This window comes from Camellia sinensis, chromosome 10, assembly GCF_055761805.1.
Source record: "Camellia sinensis isolate YWXY chromosome 10, ASM5576180v1, whole genome shotgun sequence".
NCBI lineage: Eukaryota > Viridiplantae > Streptophyta > Magnoliopsida > Ericales > Theaceae > Camellia > Camellia sinensis.
Genome location: NC_138970.1, coordinates 37,138,180 through 37,163,806, shown reverse-complemented (window position 1 = coordinate 37,163,806; position 25,627 = coordinate 37,138,180). Strand labels below are relative to the sequence as shown.

The 25,627-nt window shown below is 34.5% G+C and overlaps 3 protein-coding genes across 7 annotated transcripts; all 3 read right to left on the bottom strand.

Moving 5' to 3' along the window:
• Nucleotides 1-615: 615 nt before the first annotated feature.
• Nucleotides 616-6,051, bottom strand: LOC114274417 (retrovirus-related Pol polyprotein from transposon TNT 1-94). 2 transcript variants are annotated; one of them, XR_014341929.1, is made up of 3 exons: nucleotides 5,568-6,051; nucleotides 5,140-5,472; nucleotides 616-1,966 (listed from the first exon to the last, which is right to left on the bottom strand). XR_014341929.1 is itself a non-coding variant. In XM_082891255.1 (2 exons), exon 2 carries the CDS (start codon nucleotides 4,415-4,417, stop codon nucleotides 3,374-3,376), a length of 1,044 nt encoding a protein of 347 aa, XP_082747381.1. In that variant the 5' UTR covers nucleotides 4,418-5,472; nucleotides 5,568-6,051; the 3' UTR covers nucleotides 3,233-3,373. The 2 variants fall into 2 exon arrangements, 1 of the variants encoding a protein (XP_082747381.1); XM_082891255.1 differs by lacking the exon at nucleotides 616-1,966 and having other exon boundaries at nucleotides 3,233-5,472.
• Nucleotides 6,052-7,218: 1,167 nt separating this feature from the next.
• Nucleotides 7,219-14,853, bottom strand: RUS5 (root UVB sensitive protein (Protein of unknown function, DUF647)). Of its 4 annotated transcripts, none has more exons than XM_028216335.2 (15): nucleotides 14,566-14,853; nucleotides 14,287-14,346; nucleotides 13,908-14,068; nucleotides 12,626-12,726; nucleotides 11,932-11,990; nucleotides 11,617-11,663; nucleotides 11,459-11,537; nucleotides 11,296-11,368; nucleotides 10,808-10,897; nucleotides 10,034-10,093; nucleotides 9,806-9,919; nucleotides 9,445-9,505; nucleotides 9,247-9,365; nucleotides 7,866-7,961; nucleotides 7,219-7,789 (listed from the first exon to the last, which is right to left on the bottom strand). In XM_028216335.2, the coding sequence occupies exons 1-15, from the start codon at nucleotides 14,706-14,708 to the stop codon at nucleotides 7,559-7,561; spliced, it is 1,494 nt and encodes a 497-aa protein (XP_028072136.2). In that variant the 5' UTR covers nucleotides 14,709-14,853; the 3' UTR covers nucleotides 7,219-7,558. The 4 variants fall into 4 exon arrangements, with proteins under 4 accessions (XP_028072136.2, XP_082747380.1, XP_028072137.2 ...); XM_082891254.1 differs by having other exon boundaries at nucleotides 7,914-7,961; XM_028216336.2 differs by having other exon boundaries at nucleotides 13,908-13,946; nucleotides 14,566-14,798.
• A 1,825-nt stretch (nucleotides 14,854-16,678) lies between these two features.
• On the bottom strand, nucleotides 16,679-22,279 carry LOC114274420 (putative envelope ADP,ATP carrier protein, chloroplastic). The gene is made up of 10 exons (XM_082891253.1): nucleotides 21,720-22,279; nucleotides 20,796-20,852; nucleotides 19,605-19,667; nucleotides 19,294-19,350; nucleotides 19,103-19,186; nucleotides 18,884-18,952; nucleotides 18,695-18,807; nucleotides 18,443-18,612; nucleotides 17,773-17,851; nucleotides 16,679-17,115 (listed from the first exon to the last, which is right to left on the bottom strand). The coding sequence occupies exons 1-10, from the start codon at nucleotides 22,080-22,082 to the stop codon at nucleotides 16,992-16,994; spliced, it is 1,179 nt and encodes a 392-aa protein (XP_082747379.1). The 5' UTR covers nucleotides 22,083-22,279; the 3' UTR covers nucleotides 16,679-16,991.
• Nucleotides 22,280-25,627: the final 3,348 nt, after the last annotated feature.

The following is a 25,627-nucleotide window of genomic DNA, read 5'->3' as shown; positions in this document are numbered from 1 at the left end:
ACATAGATAATATATTTATCGTTCATTTTTTCAATAAAAAAAAGCCCGACTAGGCCCAGCTTGAGCCCAGGCCCTACTATGATTGGGCCTGGGCCCCACTTTTTGGACCATGGGTCGGCCCAGACCGACTTGCTAAAAAAGCAGGAGCCCGCAAGGCCCGCTTGGGCCAGTCTGAGCTTGAGCTCGGATCGGATGGGCTGGGCTGGGCCATTATTACATCCCTAGGTGCAAGTCATTGTGAGCCTTTCTATGGGACCTACCCCGGATTTAGTGAAATGATTCGATCATTTTGTAAGACATGTTAAGCATGCCATTTATGTAAATTATTAAATTAATTAAACATCGATAATTATATAATCGGATCACATTTATAATCTGAAGATGTGGCGGATGATATTTGATCAATTTGATTTTTTTATAAATGATTTGCTCGGTTATATTCTAAAAGATGAACAATTCAAATCATTTTGGTGGGCTTGAAATTAGCCCAACTAACGATCACAATTGACACTCCAAACCCTAGAAAGAGGGAAGGAGCAGATCAAAATCATGTATAAACTGAAAAAGTTTAGAACACAAAAAAAAAAAAAAAAAAAAAACACACACAAGAGGTTGTGGGTCTTACATCCCGTGTGTCTTTTATTTACACTTTCTACATATGTAGCAAAAGTAGTGTTGGTGATAATTACAAATAAAACATCAGAAAATACAAATAATAAAAATTACAATAACTATTGTAAGAGCTGAGGCGCGGGAAATTCGCTCTCTTTAAGGAGATTCAAGCCCTCTGCGGTTAGGCAAAGCCTCACACCGGTGTAGCAGAAAAAACCTTGACTTGTCCCCCCGAGGATACAACAGCCCAACTAAGTCGTATGGTTAACCAATATTGCACAATTGGTTGAACCTAAAACTTTATCACATACACCATTTTTTATTTGCCTGATAATCTCACACAAAACATAACAAAGCAACAAAAACTTCTTCTCTACTCCAAGATAAGAAGTTAGATCAATTTATAGGAGATGAAAGCTTGGTGGACAAGTTTCTTGGAAGAGGATTCTTGGAAGTTGCTTGGAGGCTCATTGGAAGTAGCTTGGAGGATAAGACTTGACTCTTGGAAGACTTAGAAGAAGACTTGACTAGGCAAAGACTTGGAAGACTTGGTGGATAAGAATAGGAAATGAAATTAGTGGGCAATTTCCTTGGAAGACTTGAGAAGAAGACTTGAAGGATTCTTGGTCACCAAGAAAATGATTAACTTTGAAGAAAAGAAAACAAATCAAACCAATAACACATTATAATATTAAAATATCTGCTAATATTCTCCCACCTATTTTAATATTATAGGTAACAAAATCTGAGATTATTAGGCAAATAAGGATATTATGCATCATGGTAGGTGTGCTCTGTATTGAACATCCATTAGTGAAACAATAATATCTATTCTACAGCCAATAGTATGCTCAGCATTGAACTATGACTACTTAAGGAAAATAAATAATTATTGCACACACATAATATTCCAGGTGTTCACATAAGCTTTAAAAGCCAGCACGTTACGGCCTTGTGCGATCCCAAGATTCATGAGTGTATTTGAGAATTAGCCCAAATCTCATAGGTAACGACCCCACTACCACACTCATATAGGTAAATTCTGTCAAGGGTACTCCTGTACCTATGACACCCCACTCAATAAGAGCTATAGAAATTCATTAAGAATTTTTTAATAATTCAACCTCTACAACGTTACAAGATAAAGGCACTTACATTATAGGGATGGATAACAAGTAATTTAGTGCATTTCTCACGGCCATCATATGATCGTTTTTCTCATTGAACCCAGTTATAGGATCTCTGGTCCCTAGGTTGAGTATCCTCATACATAGCTCCTGCTATATTCAATGGGCTTCAACGCCATTCCCCTCGATGTATTCCAGATCTCTTGCTAAGGCCTTAGTTAATGGATCTGTAAGATTATCACCAGATTTAATATAATCCACATTTATGATGTCATTATTCATATAAGATCTCACAGTACTGTGTTTTTTTCTGATAGGTCTGGATTTACCGTTATAATAACGGTTATTAACTTGACCAATTGCTGCAGTGTTATCACAATGAATCAATATAGGTGGAATTGGTTTTTCCCAACAAGAAATTTCATTTAACAAATCTCTCAAGCAATTTGCTTCTTCACTAGCTATAGCTCAAGCAATAAGCTCAGCCGCCATTGTTGAATTAGCAATAATGGTTTGTTTTTTCGATTTCCAACTTATAGCACCACCTCCCAATGTAAATAAGTAACCAGTGGTTGATAATGAATCACCTGACAAGATATTCCAATCGGCATCACTGTAGCCTTCAAGTATTGTAGGATACTTATTATAAAACAAGCCATATTTTATGGTACTAGATAAATATTTCATAATCCGCTCAATGGCTAGCCAGTGATCATTGCTAGGCTTGCTAGTAAACCTGCTAAGTACTCCAACTGTATAGGCAATGTCAGGTCTGGTACAGTTAGTCGTATAACGCAAGCTACCAATCATACTAGCATATTCCTTTTGATCAATTACATCCTCATCATTTTCAATAGGAAATAAATGCACATGAGGATCAAAAGGAGTAAGAACATGCTTGTACTTATAAAAATTATATTTTCTCAAAATTTTCTCAACATAATGCGACTGATCAAGAAATATATCATCACAAGTTTTGGTAATTTTTATTCCCAAAATATATTTAGCCTCACGAAGATCTTTCATATCAAAATGGCTACTAAGCATATTTTTAGTTTCCACGATGATATGCAAATTATAGCCAAATATAAGTAAATCATCCACATAGAGGCTAATAATGACATGTGAATTTTCTTCAGATTTATAGTAGATGCATTTATCACATTCATTCGTTTTATAGCCATTCTTAATCATGCATGAATCAAATTTCTCATGCTACTGTTTAAGGGGCCTATTTTAAGCCATATAGGGATTTAACTAGCTTGCACACTTTGCTTTCTTGACCGGGTTCCACAAAACCCTCAGGTTGATTCATATAGATTTCTTCACTCAAGTCTCCATTTAAAAAGGCTGTTTTAACATCCATTTGATGAATTTTTAGATCATGAATTGCAGCCACTACAATTAATAATCTAATGGATGTGACTCTAGTAATCGGAGAAAATGTATCAAAAAAGTCAAAACTGCTTGTTGTTTAAAACCTTTTGCAACAAGCCTTGCTTTATATTTATCAATAGTTTCATCCGGTTTAAGTTTTTTTCTCAAAACCAATTTACAGCCAATAGTTTTACAACTTGGTGGTAAATCTACTAATACCCAGGTTTTATTGAATAATAATGATTCCATCTCATTATTTACAGTCTCGTTCCAAAAAAAGAGTCAGGAGATGCCAACGCTTCTTGTAAAGTTAATGGAGTTTCCTCCACATTAAAAACATGATAATCAAGGGCAAAATCTTTTTCTAATCTGGCTCTTTTACTCCTTCTAGGTTCAAAAACTACAGTATCTTGGTTTTGTAAAGGAAGAGTAGAGGAACCGGTTTCAAATAAAATATTTTCTTGATAATTTTGACCCCCACCATTTTTAGATTTAAAAGGAAATTTTTCTTCATGAAAAATTGCATCACCCGATTCAAAAATTATTTTGTTTTCCATATCAAAAAATCTATAGACTGTACTATTCATTGCATATCCAAGAAAAGCACAATTGGCAGCTTTCACACTTAATTTAGGTATTTTAGGATCCACAAGTCTAACAAGAGCTAGACAACCCCAAACCCTCAAATATCTCAAATTTGGCTTATGCCCTTTCCACAACTCAAAATGTGTAACTTTTGTTTTTTTATGTGGCACTCTATTCATAACATAACATGCAGTTAAAATTGCTTCTCCCCACAAATTTGAAAGAGCACCTGCTTCAATTAGCATAGCATTTGTTAAATCAGTTAAAGTTCTATTTTTCCTTTCTGTTACACTATTAGATGCAGGTGAATATGGTGGAGTAGTTTCATGGATTATTCCCAAACACTGAGCAAACGAGTTGAATCTAAAAGATTCATACTCCCGGCTTCTATCACTTCTATATCTTTTAATCTTTTTACCGAATTGATTTTCGACTTCAAGAATGAATTCTTTAAATTTTTCAAAAGCATCACCTTTATTTTTCAACAAGTATACATAAGTATATTTTGAAAAATCATCAATAAAAGTGATAAAATATCTATTTCCACCACGTGTTAAAATTCCTTCAAATTCACATAAATTAGTGCGAATTAATTCTAACAATTCAGTATTTCTCACCATACTTTTATGAGGCCTTTTAGTTATTTTTGCTTGACTGCAAACTTCACATTTCTCAAACTTATTTGTTAGTCTGGAAATTAATCCTAAACTACTCATGACTCCCACATATCGGCTATTAATATGACACAGACGAGCATGTAAACAGAAACATGTACTTTCTTATTCTCAACATTTAATTTAAACATTCCATCACAGGCATACCCTTTCTCTACAAATATGCCTTTTTTAGTGATTATATATTGGTCAGATTCAATAGTCTGCTTGAAACTAGCTTTGTTGAGCAAATAACTCGACATCAAATTTTTCCTCATGGACGGTGCGTACAACACATCTTTTAAAACAAGCATAAGTCTAAAGGTAAAATTCAGCTCAACATCCCCACACCCGAGCACCTTGGTCAAACTGGAGTCACCAAGCATATCAGTCCTTTCATTAAAATGAGTGAAATTTTTGAACCAATCTTTATCATAGCAGACATGCCTATTAGCACCAGAGTCTGCCCACCACCCTTCCACAGATTGAACCATAAAAAAATATGTGATCATAGCCACAAATGGTTACTCGGTAACATTAGCATGTGGTCGAGATTGTTGTTTTCAAAATTTGCAAGTTCGAGCAATATGCCCACTTTTGCCACACACAAAACACGTCACATTTGTCAGATCTTGTGAAGGGGGTTCTTGGTTCCATTTCTTTTGCCTCGAGTAATTTTTATTTTGTAGCCTTCTAGTATTTTTTCAAATTTTCTTAACTGGCTTCAACTGACTATTTTTATGAAATCGACGTTTAAGTAAAGTATTTTCAAAAGTTAATTTTACCTTTGCAGTGGAATGCTCTTGTGTCATAAGCGCATCTTGTCCTCGTGCTTTCTCCTCTACCTGAATCCATGTGATCAGAGTCTTCAAGGATGTCTCCTTTTGCTTGTGACGCATTGACTTCTAGAACTCCTTCCAAGATGATGGAAGTTTGTCAACAATACCCGCTACAACAAGATTGTCTCCAATTTTGATGCCTTCGGATCTAACTTTAGCCACTAGCATCTGAAAATCTTGAACTTGCTCCACCACTGATTTTCCATCTATCATTTGATAGCGGAAAAAACGGCTTGCAGCATATTTTTTAGCGTCTGCCTCTTCAGTGTTATATTTGTTCTGCAAGGCTTTCCAAATTTTCTTAGCAGTGGCGTAAGTAATATCATAATAATCATAAAATTGATCTGAAAGGCAATTCAAAAGATAATACCGACATTCATACTCATCTGCGTTGTATTTCTCGATTTTTTCAAGATGAGCGGCATACTCCTCGTCGGTCATCTCTTCAGTGGGGACTTTGTTCAGATTTTTCTCGGTCAAGATATAGGCCACCTTGAGAAGACTGAGTTAGAAAAGCACATTGCCTTTCCATCTCTTGAAATGGGCTCCCTTGAACTGGAAGGGCTTGCTGAGATCGCTGGTATTCTCGTTGGGCTTCTCCAGTACTGGCTCCATGAATTTTTGCTATTTGAATCTCCTTAAAATTGTTGGTGATAATTACAAATAAAACACCAGAAAATACAAATAATAAAAATTACAATAACCATTGTAAGGGCTGAGGCGCAGGAAATTCGCTATTTTTAAGGAGATTCAAGTCCTCTGCAGTTAGGCAAAGCCTCACACCGGTGCAGCAGAAAAAATCTTGACTTGTCCCCCCCAGGATACAACAGCCCAACTTAGTCATATGGTTAACCAACACTGCACAATTGGTTGAACCCAAAACTTTATCACATATACCCTTTTTTATTTGCCTGATAATCTCACACAAAGCATAACAAAGCAACAAAAACTTCTTCTCTACTCCAAAATAAGAAGTTAGATCAATTTATAGGAGATGAAAGCTTAGTGGACAAGTTTCTTGTAGGAGGATTCTTGGAAGTTGCTTGGAAGCTCCTTGGAAGTAGCTTGGAGGATAAGACTTGACTCTTGGAAGACTTAGAAGAAGACTGGACTAGGCAAAGACTTGGAAGACTTGGTGGATAAGAATAGGAAAGGAAATTAGTGGGCAATTTTCTTGGAAGATTTGAGAAGACGACTTGAAGGATTCTTTGTTACCAAGAAAAGGATTAACTTTGAGGAAAAGAAAACAAATCAAACCAATAACATATTATATTATTAAAATATCTGCTAACAAGTAGCAAAAGAAAGTGTTAGGGTGATATTTAGAAGAATTGTTGGTCTATTATGGGGTTCCAACACAGTGACTGCTAATCTTTATATTGTGATTGAATGTGAGAGGAGTCAATGTTGTAGTCTATACCCATTGGAAAGAAGTCCAGTGCTATTGGGAATTGTTTCAAGAAGCTGGTCAGCCTATAAACTTGGGTAAAACTACTGCCAAGTCAAAATGGAGATGAAATGGGTGCAATAAAAAAAAAATCCCATTCCGATACAACAAAATGTTTCTCGAAAATAATTAAAGGAAGAGAAAAAAATAGAAAGAATTTACTCTTTCCATAAATTGTTCAATTTATATGAAAGTTTATGAACAAAAATAATTTGAACATTTTTATGGACAATTTTGTACTTTTTACCGAATAAGATTTGAGAAAAAGCGCTTACACTTTTGGTGGGATTTCTATTTTCTACAACAAATGAAAACACGTCAAGAAAAAGAAAACAGTTTCTATTTTCATTTTCCTTTGCTAACCTGTCAATTGAACACAGAGACAACCTTGAAGTCCTTGTCAACTCAACTTTGCATCCACCCTGATGCTGAGTAATTCCCAGACCCCATATCTTTCAATAATGTTCCGATGGCTGTTTCAATAATCTTTCAATAGACATGTTCTTTTCTCTATTTTCTGTCTGTAGATAGAACATTCCTTAAAACGGGTAAAAAAACACACACAAACACGCAGAGAATGAATTCAAAAAAAAAAAAGTTATATTAGAAATTTGTGGAAAATACATGAAGCTTAATGGAATGTAGTTTCAAAAAGTTCTATTAGAGTTAAGCCAACAATTCAAATGTAGTTTCTTTGAAATGACTAATCAAATCCACTTTTCAACAGTGTACCTCCCTCCACCAGCAATGGTCAGCCACCGGTGTGGACCACTGGCATATGGAACAGCTCACCTTCCAATCTCAGAAGCATCCATAATGCCCAGTGAACTGCATTGTTTTGCTTCATAGTACACTATTCTTGAGTCACAAGAAGGCTGTATGAGATCATAACAACCACAAATTTCAATCAGACATCAATCAGACGGCACCAATTTCTTCAATGGAAAGTTCCTTGGGGACCTTCAGGCTTATTTGATCTGTATCCCACCCTGCTCCTTCCAACTGTTCCATGAAATTCTGAAACCTATCTTCCAATTCCATTAAGCTGTGCTCAAGCTGATTGCAGAAATCAGTGTCGCTATGCCAATTCTGATGGAGCCAGTAAGTCTGCCATATGCTTCGCAAAACCGATAGATTTGTAGCTCCCACCTGTGGTGTGTTTTAAGGTTTGAGTACAAAGATACTAGTATTCAATTTGGTATGTCCTCAAGTTCTGAGTGCATACCTTGAAAGTAACAAAGACCTCGAAATCTATTTGTTGCTGTTTATTCACCATGAGTATGTATTTTTCCTTTGCATATAGTCTCAGAAGCATCTTTGCCTGCTCAAATTAGATAAAAATTAAGAGCCCATTTCCTGTTGGCCTAAAAGGTACTTCACTTCATAAGACTAGCTCTCAAGAAATTGATAAATGAGATATAGCACACAAACAACACTCTCAAAAGCTTTTATATCTATACTAAGCACAGTCACAGACGTGGGATATTGATATGACATAATGTAGACACACCAACATGACAATTTTCACAAAATTAGGACATGAACATGGCAGCTTATCCATGAAAATAGTAACTTCAATTCAAATTTATGAATATATTTGTATCTTATTATATGAAAATGATAAGAAATTAGATTTTACTTTCTATTTATTAGAAAAGAAGTGTGAACAGAAAATCCAAATATCTATTTAAAAAATTCTATTCCCAAATGAAATTCCATGTTTTTGGATTCCCAAAATAAAATAATAAAAAAAACCATAAATGAGGGAATAATAGCTATAAAATTCTCATTATTTTGATTATAATCAATGGCTCCCAAGTTATTTTATTCGAACTTGTTATTGTTAAAATGTGTTTAAGAGATGGGCACGTATCGCCCAAGTGTCCGAAGTGTGTCTAGTTCTCACAAAATCGAAAAATAATTGGACATATTTGCATGTGTATTCAACACGTGTCATGTTATGTCCAACACAAATATGATATGGCACCTTCAAAGAAATGTCAGCCTTCTAGTATCTATACAAAGGTTCATCATCCTTCAATTAATTGGCATATATATTATGCGTGTACGCATAAAAGGTGTAGATATATCCTAGAATGTAAGCTATATGCTACACAACAAAATGTAAACCTCTAGACCTATATACAACAGGTATTTTATTCGTGGAGTTCCATGACTATGTTAATTTGTGGTTAAGCAAGCTCCGAATGCTCTTTTGGAAGAATTTCAGATTTTAATACATGACTCAAAACGAACTTCTTAAAAACATAGTTCTTTCTAATGTTGTAAGCACAAACCTTTATTCATCAAATAGAGGTTAATATACAACCTTTAAATAAGATGACAATTAAAAAAATGAAATAAAAGACCTAGGAACAAGCAAGGACAATTTTTAGCCCCCAACACCACGTTTGATGGGATTAATTTGTAATGTATCTAATGAACGCAATGATAATTTCAAATTTAAATGGCCCTAAACATCAATCAGTGAGTCCAGATCAAGTTTAAGCGGAAATTTTAATTGAAGAAACAAAACCACTTACAAACTTCAGAAGGCTATATCACATTTTTTTAGAAAACAACAGCAAAAAAGAGAGAGGAAATACCATGGAAACAGATATCTCTCCACCAAACATCTCTTCCAAGGACACCGCAAAGACGATCCGCGGTTTTAAAAATCTTTCCCATAAAAATATATTTTCCATTTTATTGCAATCAACACATCCTGATTCAGCACAATAAGAAATTTCCTCATTGTCATTAAATAGATTACTAAATGACATGGGGACAATAGTAATACATACCAGGTACAGTGGTGTGTAAGACATGCTCTTTTGCCAGTATACGAGCACGCTTGAGATTTATCTGTCAGAAAAGTTGCAAGTTAAAATATGGCCACGTGACAAGTCAGAGTTTACAAAAGTTGTTGTTTTCCCTTTATCTGATATTTTCTTCACCAGCTTGGCTCCGTAGAGAAGATTGATTCCAGGGGATTGAAAGCAATTAATGAAGAGCACCAAAGGTCCAAAACCAATCCTGTGTGCTCTAAATATAAAGAGTAGCCTCCTAGCACCCCCAACTTAAATATGATTTAAAGCTGGAGGCCAATAAGATAAAATAAATAAATAAAGAGGGAGGGGGAGGATGCCGTATCAGACGTCTTACACTGTTAAACTGAAGAACTGAAAGAGATTGATAACGAAACCAAAGGTGCAGAAGCCGCATGGTCATCCATGTCAATTCTAACAGTAGATATGACGTTGAGAGGCCAGGTGTAGACTGCATTTATATTTCCAAAGTTATATTTATCCTCTGAATTAATTTGATTTCAGGTAGAATTCTTTGTGGAGACGAGAGAATATTGAAACCATCTTGACAAAATAGATAACATACCAGGACCAATATGCCCAGAGCAAGACCAACCATCTGAGCAGCCACTTCCCACACCTCCTCCTAAACCATTTGACCAAATAGATTTAGGAAAGCAAGCATTTAAGACAAAGCTCTTATATACTTTACCTACAAAGGGACAAAGCCAGGGTTTTTCTTCTGTAAGCCAGTCAATGAGTAATTAAAAATATTGAATTTTTAATTTTTTATTACAAAAAAACTACAAAGATCATAACATCAATTCCTATAAAGTTGATATATGTTGTTATCTATTTCCAACAAAACTGAAAGAAAGAACCAACATGCTACTCTGTAGAAAGCTAAGTAATGGTACTATTTTGGGGGTTTGTGTTATTAGACCAAAGTTTTCTAATTGAGAGCAACCACTCCACAAAGGGGATCTACAGAGCTGTGTATAATATACACTGCTATCAGATTTACTAACTTGCATGTTGAAATTAACAATTGGTAATGTTTCTTGCTTCTTAATTCACTCAAGTAGTGAAATTCCTTGAATTAAAAGAACAAAGGTCATATCCAATGGACAAGGCTCCCACTTACAACAAGACCTAGGATAGGTAGTAGGTAGGTAATAGGCAGCTTACACCCACTTTTTTGTGGAGAGGTTGATTTCTCTAACTCAAATCCAGGCCACAGGCTGGAGCTTGGAGACAAATAACACTTGCCACTCCACACCATATCACGACATTTCAAATTCCTAGAATTATTATACTACAAAAATATAAAAGCATGGTAGAAATAAGTATAATAATTTACCTTTGCTGATACTTCTCCCAGATTTCCTGAGATTGCAAAATGGTTTTGAATCACACGAAGTGATGGATCTCTTAGTCCCCGTCCCACGGCCTGTTCAAATTATCAATGAGTAGTAAAACACTGAAGAGTTTGATACATCAGCTAATATCCACTTAGAGACACACACACACAAAAAAAAAAAGAAGCTACAAACCTATACTAAATTCTAGTCAAATATTGTAAAAGAATAAGAAAATGTTCTATTCCCACCACACACAACAAACAAACAAACAAACAAAAAAAAAAAAAAAAAGAAGAAGAAGAAGAAGAAGAAGAAGAGCAAGAGGCATAAATGGATATATAGCAGATACACCTCCAATCAATCCATTTAAGCAATGAGAAAGTACGTAGTATGGGTAAAACGATATATATATGGAGCACCTTAAACTAATAAATTCTTAAATCAGGAATGATGAATGGAGGTATAGCCAAAAACTTATAATAAATACCTTGGTAAGATTTCCAAGAGATGCCAGTGGCAGGAAATAGGCAGGATAAAACAGTGTACTGAGATCAAAGATGCTGCATAATAGATTGACAAAATTAATAGCTTCAATTAATAGCAATTCAAATAACTTGGTTCACCCCAAACCAAAAGCTTATTAGAGCAACCTTGCTGCACTGCCAATGAAGTCTGCATACATGCGCCATTGTTTTGGGTCATCATCAAAAAGATTGCCAAATCGCCCACCTGAAAAAGATAGCCATGGTTACTGGAAACAGTTGCCATACCCATTTCTTTCCCTTAGCTTAATTGACAATTGCCAGACCAATGAATAAGCGCCCAACAGCACCAATGCCATCCTTCGATACCCATCTGCATAACGTGCAATAGCCAATGCTTCAATCCAATTTCAGACTACTTTCGAAGATTAACACAGTGGCTCCCTTTCCTTCTAAATATACAGCATATGTGCATGTGACGATTAGAACAAGGAAGATAACTCATCAAGATCTTTTCTTCGTATAATTTTACGGCCAAACCACATGCTTTCTCTTCAATTTCCTTATATAAAGAATAAATTGCAAGGGAACATTCAAAGGGAACATAGAACAAACTATACAGCCAAGAAAATTCAAAATACCTGATGGCAGCAGCAGAAGCAGCAGCAGTAGTTCCGGAGAAAGAACCCACACCAACAGCCTGCAGTGTTAGTGCATTATACTTAGTTCAAGATATACCAGGAGTACAACTCATCTCTAGAAGTTAACAGCAGGAAAATAAAAAACCATTAAAAAAAAAGAAAAGAGTCCAATTTGATAAACTTGCATGACATGGACATGAAGTGGCTGACTATACTAATGTAAGAAATATCAAGCAAAGAAAAGTTAAAATAGCTCCTCAGCTTTGAATGTTTGACCACAGCATGATTCATAGAACAAAGAGAAAAACAACAAAAAAAATTCGACACATAATTTTTTTTTTTTTTTTGATAAATAACAAAAAAAATTCGACACATAATTTCTCATCAAGTTATCACATATGTTAGTAGTGGCAAATCAAAGATGTTGAAACTTGGGGATGTCAATGGTCAATACATAGAAAAAGCAAACATAATGTTTCTAAATGTTTGAATGAACATATGAATATGATATCTCATAAAATAAAAAAATACTGTAGAAGTGACTAGTATTCATAACTATACAAAATTATGGTGAACAAAATCTTCTACAAGATAAAATTTGGACCGGTTGGCAAATTTAACAACAGTTAAGAGGTTATTAATTCCAAATTCACATACCCAATTGGAATTAACGGCCTGGGTTAGATTGACATGCCTTTAAGAGACTTGAAGTGACCAAAGTATGACAGATCCATCCAGTAACATTGGTAGGGAACTGCAACAACATGTATTCCAAGTAATCATCTGAAACTGACCCTGCATCAGATTTGAAAAAGGATTGAGAAGAATGTATCACCCTGAAAATAAACAAAACTATCACAAAAGTCACAACATAACAAACAAAATGACCTCAACAATCAAATCCTCTGACCAGACTTGGTTCCTACTTCCTACAAACCCTTGTCATCCATGAAAACATCCCCTCAGCATAGGGAGGTCTATGGGTAGAAAAGAGTGCTGGAAATTAATTTGTCCAAAATTTCAAATTCAGGACAACTCTATGAGGTCAGCAATCAGTCTTAGTCACCATACTCCAATCCAAATGTGGTACGATATGTTTACCATCCTCCATTATATTTGAATTTGCTAGATGGAAAGTACATTAAATTTGATAGCATAGTTTTTATTATTATTATTTATTATTATTATAACCTAAGAGTGAACATTTTCATATTTAGGATCGATTATCACAACGGCTAGGGAGATTGGAGCGGATGTGATTCATAGAATTAAGGCGGGGTGGCTTAAGTGGAGGAGCGTCTGGGGTACTATGTGATAAACGAGTACCCACTAGACTAAAAGAGAAGTTTTATAGAACAGTTATTAGACCAACGATGTTTCATTAGTTGAAATGTTACACACCTAAGAAACAATATGTAAATAAGATGAGTGTTGCTGAGATGAGGATGTTAAGGTGGATGTGTGGTAAGACTAGAAAGGATAGAGTCAGGAATGAGTATATTCGAGAATGGGTAGGAGTAGTATCAATAGAAGATAAGTTAAAGAGAGAATAGATTGAGATGATTTGGTCATATACAATGCAGGCCAACAAAGGCTGTAGCGAAGAGATGCGATACAGTGATGGTAAATGAAAAGATTAGGAGAAGGGACAGACTTATATTGACGTGGGTTAGTGTAGTAAATAGAGATATAAACATCCTGAATTTGACTAATGAAATAGTGTTCGATAAAGTCGAGTGGAGAAGAAGAATTCGTGTAGCCGATTCCATTTGACGAGACTTAAAGTTTGGCTTGGCTTGGCTTGGTTTGGTTTGGTTTGGTTTGGTTATTATTATTTTTATATGTTGGATATAACTCGGAATAGGCATTTGAGTATCGAGCTTAAAAACTTCTGTATATGTTGTCCCTGTGCCACGAATTACAAATTAATCCACTTCACTGAAAAAACAAGAAAAATAAAGTTATCTTTTTGTCACCTGGGAACCCTGTAGGTAGGATAAAATCTTTGATAGCATCTGGCAGCCAAGACAGTTGCACATTGGAAAATTTTGAGCCTTGTAACCCTTTGGTTTCTATTTTTTCGAACCCATGTTCATTAAGAAAAGTTCTTACTTGCAAGTCATTGTCTAAGACATACCTGTCAGCACAAATCAAAAGAAACAACTCAAAAAATAAAAAATAAACACAGGAGTATGGATAGTGCTTCATGGAAGCTGAAATGATTAGAAACTTCAGTGAAGTACCATATGGATAGCATTTCACAAGTATCTATTGTTGCTTTCAATGTGAAATATAGATTTGACTTTTTTAAGACAGAATGAGCAACAAAGGAAGAGAAAAATGCAAACTAACTACCTCTTTGAAGTGCCATTCCCATGTCTTTCCAATAATATCAAATTTGGTTCAACCTGCCCTCTACAAATAGAAATAATTATATGAGAATAATTAATTAAAATAAAAGGGGATAATAGGAAATGCAAAATAAAATTTTGAGCTTTATGGAGTTCCCTTTGCTTTAATTAGAGTCATGTACATACAAATGAAATTGTTATGACTTGAATTAGATTTCTCTTTCGTTTTCCTACATTTTCTGAGCAACCAAACAGAACTTTTCAATACAGACAGATAAGATACCTTCTATTTCCAGAATCTTCCGAGTCTCCATTGGATGGCTCAGTAGAGCAGAGAAGCTGAAGACGCCCAACTTTGGATCTCCTCAACTTTCTCGAGAATTCAAGAGAAAATGCGGGGTAGCTAAATTGCAGAGTACGTGACATACTTTCGATTTCTGTTTTTGGTAGAAACTACGTAACCACCATTGCTAATTTTCCTAATGATACGAAAGAGAAAAAGATCGATCTATCTTTGGATTTGTTTGAAGAAGAATGGAACACGTACTGAGCCTACGGTGAGGCTGTTTTGGCTCCGTTTGGATATTCATTTGGGCTAAAATAATCGTAGAGGATAAAATTAACTATTTTAATTAAGGGTAAATTGTAAATATATTTTTTGAGATTTGTTTAAAGTATAAATTTGTTTATTGTGATTTGAAAAATTATAAAATCTCATTGTTAGTATTTTTTTTTAATAGAATTAACCAAAAAAATAAAATTCATAATTGATTTCTTATACAATAATAAAATTACTTAAATTATTAATTGAAATATATTTCTAACATAATTAAAAACTGTTATGAAATTGATAATTTATTAATAAAAGAGACGATTTATTATGAAATTAGAAACCTCATGATGGAATGTAATCTCCAAAATCACAGGGGGCGATTCGTATTTTATTCAAATCTCAGAAAGTGTATTTGTAATTTACCCTTATTAAATAAAATAAAATATTACATTCAACTCATAATTATTCCACTTTTTCTCTGATAAAAGTTCAAAAAATATAAAAAAAAATTATCCTAAACAAAATATTTTAATCCCAAATTAAAATAACCAAAAACTTAAAAACCCAAAAACCCAACCCACATCCCCAACCAACTCTTTATCTGAATCCAAAATCCAAATGCTTCCAAGCCTTTGAAACTGTACGGTTGTTAATTCCACGCGCCAAATATGTTTGGCCGGCTTGTTACTATTTTTAAGAACAACAATGATTCATCCCACTAAAAACATCAACACTAATAGTACTAATGCATTAAAAAAGTAAAAAAAAAAAAAAAAAAAACACAACTCTAAGACCAAAATATCACATCATTAATGGCGGGACCTACTGCCACCTAATTAGTGGGAGCACTAATTAGTGCTCCCAAGCATTTTTCTTTTAAGAATAATTATAATTTATTTTGATTTAAAAATTTGTGTCAAATTATTTGATATAATTTTTATTTATAACTTATTAAGTAGGAATAATTTAAATAAGCTAAAAAAATTGATTATTTAAAAACTGAGATAAAAACATTTTTATTTTTTATTTTTTAATTATTAATTTTTAATTTTAAAAAAACTCCACCAAACAGAGCCCTTGTTGCTCCTTGGTTTGAGAAAAAAAATTTAACTCAAACTTTAAAAAAAGTAATAATAAAAAAAAAAAATTGTCAAACTTTTGTTACTTTCTTTTTTTTTTCTTTCTAAAATACATAGTCCTACAAAATTTTAAAATCAGATTATATTTGAAAAATACTTATTAAAGACTAAAAATTTAAAATTTGAATCTCTTAGTGGACTTTTTAAAAAAAAAAAATTATGAAATTGGTCCATTTTAAAAAAAAAATTAAAACTATACCACATTTGAAAGAAATTAACTAAAGATTAAAAAATAATTTAAAAAATTTAAAAAATGGCCATTGTAGTATACTTCTTTTAGTTAAAAAAATTTATTTTAAGATTTTCTAACTTAGTAGCAATTAAAAAAATAACATTTTAAGAAATACTTTTTTAAATATTCATTAAAGATTAAAAAAATCAATACATTTTTTTTTCCCAAAAACCCATGAGTATCTTGGACTTTCTATATTTTTGCAAAGAAAAACATTTGATGCATAACAGTATCATTTCTTGTTGAATCACAATTATGATAAAATATCCCAAAGTGTTTTCTATTATCATGATTTTTTTTTAATAAAATATTTCATTTTCTTCTTGTTATATCCGTGGGAGATTTTGAAATTGCAAAATTGGAGGAACTAGAATAGTGTAATAACAAATGTCAAACGTCTAGACCTCTCAAGAATACAGACAACGCTTATTTCAGTGATCAACAATTGAAGAACAACATGAACATACCAACATGAGCATCAACTTAATATTAAAATTATGTGAAATTTCAATATCAAGCATTACTTTTCATAATTCAGAAATATTACAAATGACAAATATTTATATAAACTACTCTGCAGAAATTCTAGTCTAGCATATATGATTTGTCAAACAAAACCACAGCCCAAGGAAAATGAATTCCCAGTAGCTCAACAAGTTCAGACCTACTGCAAATGCATTTAGCAGAGCATCATTCCCCCCAAAAAGCGGATATTCCTTACCGAACATGAACTCTAAAAAAAAATGGCGAAAAAAATTCAGTAACAGTATAATAGCAACAAAACCCTAGTCGGTTGAATCACCAGTGCTTTGCTTGTGTTTCTCGCGATTTTCCTCCACAATTCTTTGGAACTCCTCCTCACTGGCCGCTATTAGATGTTTAACAGTGTCAAAGCTGGTAAGCCTAATGCTGCAAAAGAGAGGGGGAGAAAATAGCAAAGGTGAATAAGTACTAGATTGAGAATAACGCAATTGAAAGTAAAAAATAAAGACCAGAAAGCAACTCTTTCATGGTGCAAGTCAACTCAGCTTCTAGGATCAGTGAAAACAAATTTGATAAGTTCAAGCACACACATATGAATTGAATGTCCAATAGAAATTATCCCACTCATCATCAGAATACCAAGTCACAAATCTGTTTGATGTTTTTTTAACTTGTTTTCTGAATTTTTGTAGGAAAAAAAAAAAACTAGAAATTAGTTTGACAAAAATAAATAACAAAAGGATATAACGCCTTAAAAAAGAGAATCATATGAAAATAATAAATATTTTTTTCATTTTTTCATTTTTTTATAGGTTCTGAAAACTCAACCAAATAGAGGCCATTGCCATATATGAAATGAAAGTGGAACACATCACAATTGTTTGTCAATCATGAAAATGATTCCCAAAAAGTATAGGACCATCATTGGACAAACAATGCAATAGCTTCAGTTAGAGTAAAGCCCATATTCCTTTCCTGATAGCTCTCTTTTCTTACTATCAATACAAGATAGCATATTAAAAACTTGAACAATATATTATAAAATAAGTATTTGACGAACAGTAGAGCGGATGCAACAGAAACCTGCTGTTTGGTAGAGTTTTCAGTGCATTGGGAACAAAACCCCTGTACAAACCAATTAAACCATCACGTGCCACTATACCTGCATAGAAGATCAAAACAGAGAATTAGCAATCGGCTAATCTTAACTAGGAGTTCAGAAACTCAACCTTTCCCATCTATAATGATGAATGGATTTCATGGTACACGGTAAGTTAAATTAGTTAATGGAAATCATTGCAGATATCAACTTTAGAAACCTCACTAAAACCTCATAACTTGAAAAGGGTCGTTTCATTTTATAATATCTGGCAATACTATGTAAGCGTTAGCTAAATGCATGGTCAAAAATTTTGAAAGACTTGAAACAAAATTTTTAGAGAGCATGATCTAACTGAAGATATAGAACAAAGCAAGCTATTATGCTCAGTTTATTGATAGTAGCTAACTGAATGTGTGTGCATGGTACATAAATACTTTCTTTACGCAAAGAAATGACTTGATTTTTATATAAGTCCATTCCCAATGTTGAGAATAAAGGCTTCCTCTGCTTTAATAAAGACATAGAATGCAAAAATGAAATGCTTACAACTTCAGATATGTTATAGATAGAATTAACCAAGATTTATTATGATACAATTTGCATTAATTTCTGTTGGTTTACAACAGTTGATAATTAAAAGAATTGAGTTACCTGAAAAAGCATCCAAAACTGTCTTGTAAGGTGTACCCTTCATTTGCATTTGCCTTCTCATTGTATCCAAAGGAAAGCACATAACCGTGGAAAGAGTAGCTGACAGCAAAGCTGTTACCATAGATGTTTCAGTCCTCTTTCGATACTTCTCAGGCAAAGACTTCTTCATCCTAATATATAGAACCAAATTTAAGATATACAAATATTTAATAAACAATAGAGAAAAATATATTGCTGAAAGAGTAAGCTCACAAGTCAAAAATGCAAAAGTTCACAGCAATATAAGGTGCTATTGCAATAAGAGAAGGTCCAAGGCCAGTATAAAATGACCCAACTCCCTCCTCTCTTAGCATGTTCAAGGCAACCTGAAAACAATCCAATAAAACCCATGATATGTAGAGAAACTCCTTCAGAAATACAATTCAAATTGGTCAGTCTTACCTCAGACATTGTTTTATACCCAGGCTCAACAGCTAATCTTAACCTCAAGACATCAAGAGGGTATGTTACCTATAAAGAAACAAATAGCAAGGATTATAGGCGTTAATATTTGTTAATAGACATACATATAGGGAACAGATATAGAAAATACAAGATCCAATACAGATAATCACCCATAAAGTTGAGTTCAGAAGCGATCTCATTTGCTATATTACTCACAAAAGTTGAAGTCATGCCAGCAAAAGCACCAGCAGTGAGTCTTTCGATAACAGAGAGCTCACCATCCTTCCCCCTAAGAAGTTTCTAGAAATTCATAGGTAAAATACTAATCAAATGTTTGAAACAGTAGAGACCATAGATACATATAAGATGGAGTGTTAGGATTTTTTATTAAATAGTTTCGCTATTACCTTGTAGGTTTCATATGCAAACAGCTGGACTGCACTATAAGGTATGACGCGTATCACCTGGAATTGAAAAGGAAAGGTTTAGAAACTGAAACTCAACAAAAACCTCATCGGAAATTGTACAGGAATACTTTAGTATAAGAAAAAACCTTATCCATGGGAAAGTAAATGTGATTGGCTAATTTCTTTTCCCCTCTTTTGGGGCTCATGATTTCTGTAATTCTTTAGCATCACCTTGATGCTCTTTCTTTAATAAATTTTATTTATCAAAAAAAGAAAAAAAGAAAAAAAAAAAGGAGAAGGATGCAAGGGACCTGAGGAAGGTTGCCTTTCCAGTACCCTTTAATCCCTTCTTGCTTTCCTATCATTGTGAAGGCCTGTAATTTGTGTCCAGATAAGCACCGTCACTAAATTAAATAAGTTATTGGATAAGATTACTAAACGAAATAAGATACTTGTAAAGACAATAACTGCAGCAATTCAATGCAGGTAGATGTAAAACAATGGACTATAGTTTCGAGAAGCTAACAGGAGCCAGAACAAATTCTTTATTGAAATCACAATAAAAGCAAAGTAGTATTCTAGTACCTAGAGGTGGACATCCGTATTTACTTCCCTAAACCTCAACTATCTTTTCGATTTGTCTTGCTACCAGTATGTAATCAGGAATCAAATCTAAAATGTTCATCCTTACTACAATCTGAAAATGAGACAGAATACCAAAGCATTGCAACAAAAACAATTATCCTCTAAACTAACCTCATCTTTAGTGGGCCCAAAATGAAACCCAGAAAAAAGAAGTGGCTGGGAAATAAAGACATGAAACTTAGTAAGGAATACAAGTCTGCAGTATATGCTGTACTGGTTATATTATAGATCAAATGGGCGAAGTCTTTATAGTACCAAATAAATGATCACACATTCATGGAATTGAAATAGAAGACAATTACACTCAACAATCACCTTCAATTGACAAACTCGTAGCAAACCCCTCTACAGGGGATAACTGAAGTCACAGACTAGAAACAGAAAAGTTGATGAAATCCTTAAAGGGTATTAGGCTAGCTCTTATAGGTGTCAAAACTTAAAGCCAAGAGAAGCTTAAGAAGCAGAGTGAGAATATAATTTAGAAGTGGAACACACGTATGGGGGAACCCCCAGAAGAGGATTTGTGAGAAAAAGATGGATACCATACCATAAACTCAATGGCAGTGATCCCATTACATTTATGATTAATGATATATATTAATTATCAGTCTACCAACTTGTCTCATCGCATCAATGAAATTGCTTGACCAAACATTACAACACAAGAAACATGAACATGAATGAGACCCTAACTTAGCATCGAGAAATGCCGTAACAAGGAAAATTAAGTCAACCAAGTCATGAATTTTTCAGTATTGATAAAAGTGAAACGATAATACAATCTATTAACTGACAAAAAATTGAAAGGAATTTACTACATATGTAACAATTAAGTGGCAAGTGGAACCATAAGATACCTCAATGAACCCAATTCCTTTCTTAGCAGCTTCTTGCCCAGCTCGTAATCCATGAGTCTGCAAACAGATCACATTGACTGAGACTATATAGCAACAATCCAATCAAAGTAGCAGAAACCTTGTTGATAAGACAAGTTTCTCTCCAACCAAAAGGAAAATAAAAGAAAAGAAAAAAAAACAAAACAAAACAAAAGTGGACTATTACCTGTTAGGAAAACCAACAATTCCTAACCAGGATCTATGAGACATAAAATAGTAAACAATAAGGCTAAAAATGAATTGAAACAATCACACACACAAGAAACACAAAAAATTACATAGTTCACCTCAAAATAGGATTACGTCCATGGCTACCGCAGTTTTCACTATAATCAGAAAACAATTACAACTCTCTTAACAATACAAGAGGCGCCCTCCCACATCTATTTTTAAGGATAAAAATTAAGGCAATGTGGAAGCAATAGGAAATTACCAAGGTATCCAAAAATTAAGGCCTCCCCTGGACCCTCCAACCCTCGGGGGAGGCCCCCAAAAACCCCATTGGATCCAGGCTAGGCTCGGTGTACAGTACTTATGAAGATCCATAATACCCAACACTATCCACCAATCCAAACACATGCATTGACTCTAAGCACAATTTTTTTTTTTTTTTTTTAAATTCAACAAGTTCTGTAACAAAAAATCTCTTTCAAGTGAAATACAACTTCACCCAAACAGCAAATGTGAACAAAAACAAGAGCTAAAACCCAAACAATACCAACTCATAATTAGATTAGATTAAAAAGCATAACCATAATCAAATCTATACAAGAGAATCTATAACAAGAACAGCACAAGCCAAGAGACCTCCCCTAACGAAACCCTAATCCAATAACGAAACATTCGCATAATAGAAAGAAAAAGGCAAAAGCTTTAGAACAACACCTGCATAAGAAGCTTGATACGGTCAAGGGGGGCAGTGATGGTCTTGGAGGCGGCGCCGGAAACAGCGCCGGCGGCGAAGAGAGCGGCGTCTCGGGGAAGCAGCGCAGGCATTGCCAAAGGGTGCTTCAAGAGCTGGGCAGTCGTAGGAAAAAACTCTGGCTCCTCTCTCTTCTCCACCATCGAAACACATGCAAAACTGCTACCTCCGAGCCATCTGTTTGGCCATTGATGTTGGTGTTCGTGTGTAGCTTGAAAGAAACTAGTGTGAGAATAAGGTTCGAGACCCGGAATGTCGCGAAAAACAAGCGTGGGTGTGTTGGATCGATTCTTATTGGGTTGAATTGGAACAGAGGAAAGCTCCATAGCTGAGCTTCCTCTGTGAAACGTGAACAGTGGTGGCCCAAGAAGAAGAAGAAGAAGAAGAAGATAAGGTAATGAAGCCAAGAGTCGCAGAGAGAGAAATGGAAAGAAGAGGTGGGGGGTTTATTCCATTTTGTTGAATTTTGATTCGCTTTCTGGTACTGTGTGTTTGGGGCTACGTGTGCAATTCAAAAGAATAAGGGTAAATTACACCACCAAGGATCCTCTATAGTGAAATTTCTCTAAAGTTTCTTAGAGTGCTATATTGTGTGGTTGAGATTTATTGGCAAGTCACATCAAAAAAATTGATGTGACTTACCAGTAAATCTCAACCATACACTGTAGCACTTTAGGAAACTTTAGGAAAAAATCACTCTAGAGGATCCTGGCTCAAATTACACCTACAACCCTGTGATTTCAAACTACCACCCGGGCTACGTACGAACGAGATTGAGGTATTGTTTGACATAATCTAAAAAATTTTAAAATTTAAAAAGTTAAAAAGTTATTATTTTATTTAAGTTATATTGTTTTATTTAAGTTACATTATCTCTTTAATACATCATTTTAAATCTAACCTATACTCAGTATACTTATTTAAATCATTCCAAACTACCCCTGAATTTAAAAAAATTATTTATGATTATATCAAACATATTTTTAAATTATTTGCATAAAATATATGTATTTTTTTAAAAAAATATTGACATTGCATAATTAAAATAATAAAAATACTAATTTATTACATTTGTTTGAAATTTATTGAATAAATAAAACAAAGTATAACTAAAATTTAAATTGTTATGAGCCTTCCATCAGTATTCTAGCATTGTTAACATAATAGTTAGTGTATAATTAATGAACAACACATATATTATATATTTATAAAATGTTATAAAGTAAAAATGTTATACTTACATATTATATATGTATATATATATTTTTTTTCCTTCTGAAAGGTATAAACATTCTTCAAACCAATCTTTATTTAAAACATTGGTCACGCACGGTGCACAATTTAATTGACGTGTCATTGTTGGTATAGGTATGATAAATGCATAGGTACGATCTTGGCATGATACAATATAATCTTTAATCATTCTAACGCCATTATGCAATAAAATTTTAGAATTATAACTTTGTGTTTGAAAATGTAAGAATAAATTATTTATAATAAATTTTATAATTTCCTATCTTTGATCTCATATCTTCAAATATGATGGTTGTGTTGACTACATATTTTGTACAAGCCAGTTACAATTCGACACGTGGCAAAGTAAGGGTAATACGGAAAGACTATTCAAATCTTTGATCCTGATCGTACACGTGACAGTTAGTATCGGTTGTTACGAGCTCTGAGTACCAGTGGATCAACAAAGAGATACAAGGTAATGTGGCATCAACGGTTACTCACATTTAAATTCAAATTTAAGAGGGAAGCCTAACTGCAAGTGATGGCGTAATGGAGCTAATCTTGAGGCAACATGATCAGCAATCATGGAGGAGCAGTTCGACGGTTGGAAATACAGTTCGATAGTCATCCTTGAGCATTATAAATAGTAGAGAAGGCCCCAGAAAAAGCCTTCACACTCAGGTCCAAAAAACCAGTCTTATTCTACTTTACTTAGTTTCTTTCCTCAATTTTACATTTCCTGTTCTTTACATTCCTGTTCTTTACATTCTAGTATTTTAAATTCCAACACTGCACTTCATTCATAGGAGTAGTTTCAAGTAGATTGTCGTTGTAAATCTCTACGAGGCTGAGTTTGAATCATTGTAAATTTTTCATTCTAATGAAATGCTTCAGTTGTTTTTTATTTAATTGATATTTTGCTTAATTCTCCTAAATCAAGCTACCAGTAAAAGTCCTCTTCATTGAGGCTGAGAGAATTAAAACACAATCGTCTGATAATTGGTTGGCAATTAAGTTTCTGTAAGGACTGATTGATCCCTGCTGGCACGCTCGCAATTACAAAAATAACCTTCGAAAGTCAAAAAGCCAACATATATTTTTGGCACACCCAGTGGGACTAATTGAAATGGCTAGACGTAGGAGATAAGGAGAAAATGAACGCCTGGAAGAAGGCATAGAAGGAGAGGTAGAAGTGCCTAATCCAGAGGATAATGTGATAACACGTCCTGTGGAGGCATCCAATTCATCAGAACCTATGGTCGAACAGACCAGCACTTCAGAACAAGTACCACATGTTCATAATATTGGACGAGACCAAGGAATTGGACCATTCACTATTCCATCTACTCAGCCAATAAATCCATGGGGTGGCCTAGTAGATGCTATGGGACAGTAATTAATGAACACAATGGAAAGGTGGGCAATATCCTTTTTGGATTGAATGAATAACCACCAACTAACAAACGTAAGACACATGGAGGAAATTTCGAATGTCCCTCAGCAAAGATTGGCTAGAGATAAACAGCCTATGCAAGTTAATGGACATTCTAATGGTCAAACTAGTAATCAGAACTATGAAAGACCATCACCTCAGTCTTGGTACGAACCTAGTTCGAGGCTTGTAGCAGGTCAAAATGTCTCAGTACTTAACAGTGAAGCCATGCAATTTGGTAGATTTGGCCCAGTACAAGAAAATGGCGTAAGAATGGTTCCAAATCCCATGTTCGAAGCCATACCTGGCACAAGGGGGTTCACTAATCCCTTATTCAAATTTATACCCGGGAGGTTGGAAGGTTTTCCTACAAATGAAAGAGACACAACACCAGTTCCAGCACCTTTCACAGATCCTTTCGCAGGATAGATTCAAAGGGGTTACCCACACCCCCAACAGCAACCTGCACCACAGGGATAACCAGCCCCAAACATACCACCTTATGGACCAAGAAGACCACAAGCACAAGTTTGTCCACCAAATCTTGTGTTTGTTCCTCCAATAGTGGTTCAGCAGGCACAAAATATGGTCTCTAGGGACCAAATTACTGACATTGTTAGGGAGATGTATGGACCGATGGCTCGGGGGGTCCAGACTCATGTGTACAGAAAACCATACCCAGAATGGGTAGATAGGGTACATGAATACCCAAGAGGTTTCAGGATACCATATTTCGCCCTTTTTTATGGGAATGGAAACCAATCAACAGTAGAGCATATTGCTAGGTTTGCTGCTCAATGCGGTGAATTTACTAATAATGACTATATGAAGCTGAGACTGTTCTCAAACTCTCTAACTGGGGGAGCATTTGTATGGTACATTAACCTTACACTTGGCTCAATCCAAACTTGGCAACAAATGGAAGAAGCATTTCATACCCAATTCTTTCAATCGGAGCTAGAGGTTTCCATGGCAGACCTGGCAAGGTTGAGTCAAAGGCCTGAAGAGAAGGCTACTCAGTTTATTGCCAGATTTAAAAGGGCTCGAAATAAATGTAGAGTCATCTTGCTAGAGCCAGAATTCGTAAGATTGGCTCAAAATGGCTTAGAGTTTAGGCTTCGAAAGAAGTTTGACTCAACTGAGTTCAGGGACTTAATGGAACTGACTTATAAGGTATCTAGGTATGAAGCATTACTAGAAAAG

Excerpts from the sequence above, each read along its gene's own strand:
- LOC114274417 (XM_082891255.1), bottom strand. The coding sequence starts at position 4,417 with ATGAGTAGTTTAGGATTAATTTCCAGACTAACAAATAAGTTTGAGAAA.
- RUS5 (XM_028216335.2), bottom strand. The coding sequence starts at position 14,708 with ATGTCACGTACTCTGCAATTTAGCTACCCCGCATTTTCTCTTGAATTC. Across the intron at positions 14,069-14,286 it reads GGGAATGGCACTTCAAAGAG|GTATGTCTTAGACAATGACT; the intron begins GTAGTTAGTTTG and ends TTGTGCTGACAG. Across the intron at positions 11,991-12,625 it reads TCACTTCAAGTCTCTTAAAG|GCTGTTGGTGTGGGTTCTTT; the intron begins GCATGTCAATCT and ends CTAACACTGCAG.
- LOC114274420 (XM_082891253.1), bottom strand. The coding sequence starts at position 22,082 with ATGGAGCTTTCCTCTGTTCCAATTCAACCCAATAAGAATCGATCCAAC. Across the intron at positions 18,613-18,694 it reads AACTTTTGCATTTTTGACTT|GATGAAGAAGTCTTTGCCTG; the intron begins GTGAGCTTACTC and ends TCTATATATTAG. Across the intron at positions 17,852-18,442 it reads AGTTTTGGATGCTTTTTCAG|GTATAGTGGCACGTGATGGT; the intron begins GTAACTCAATTC and ends TCTTCTATGCAG.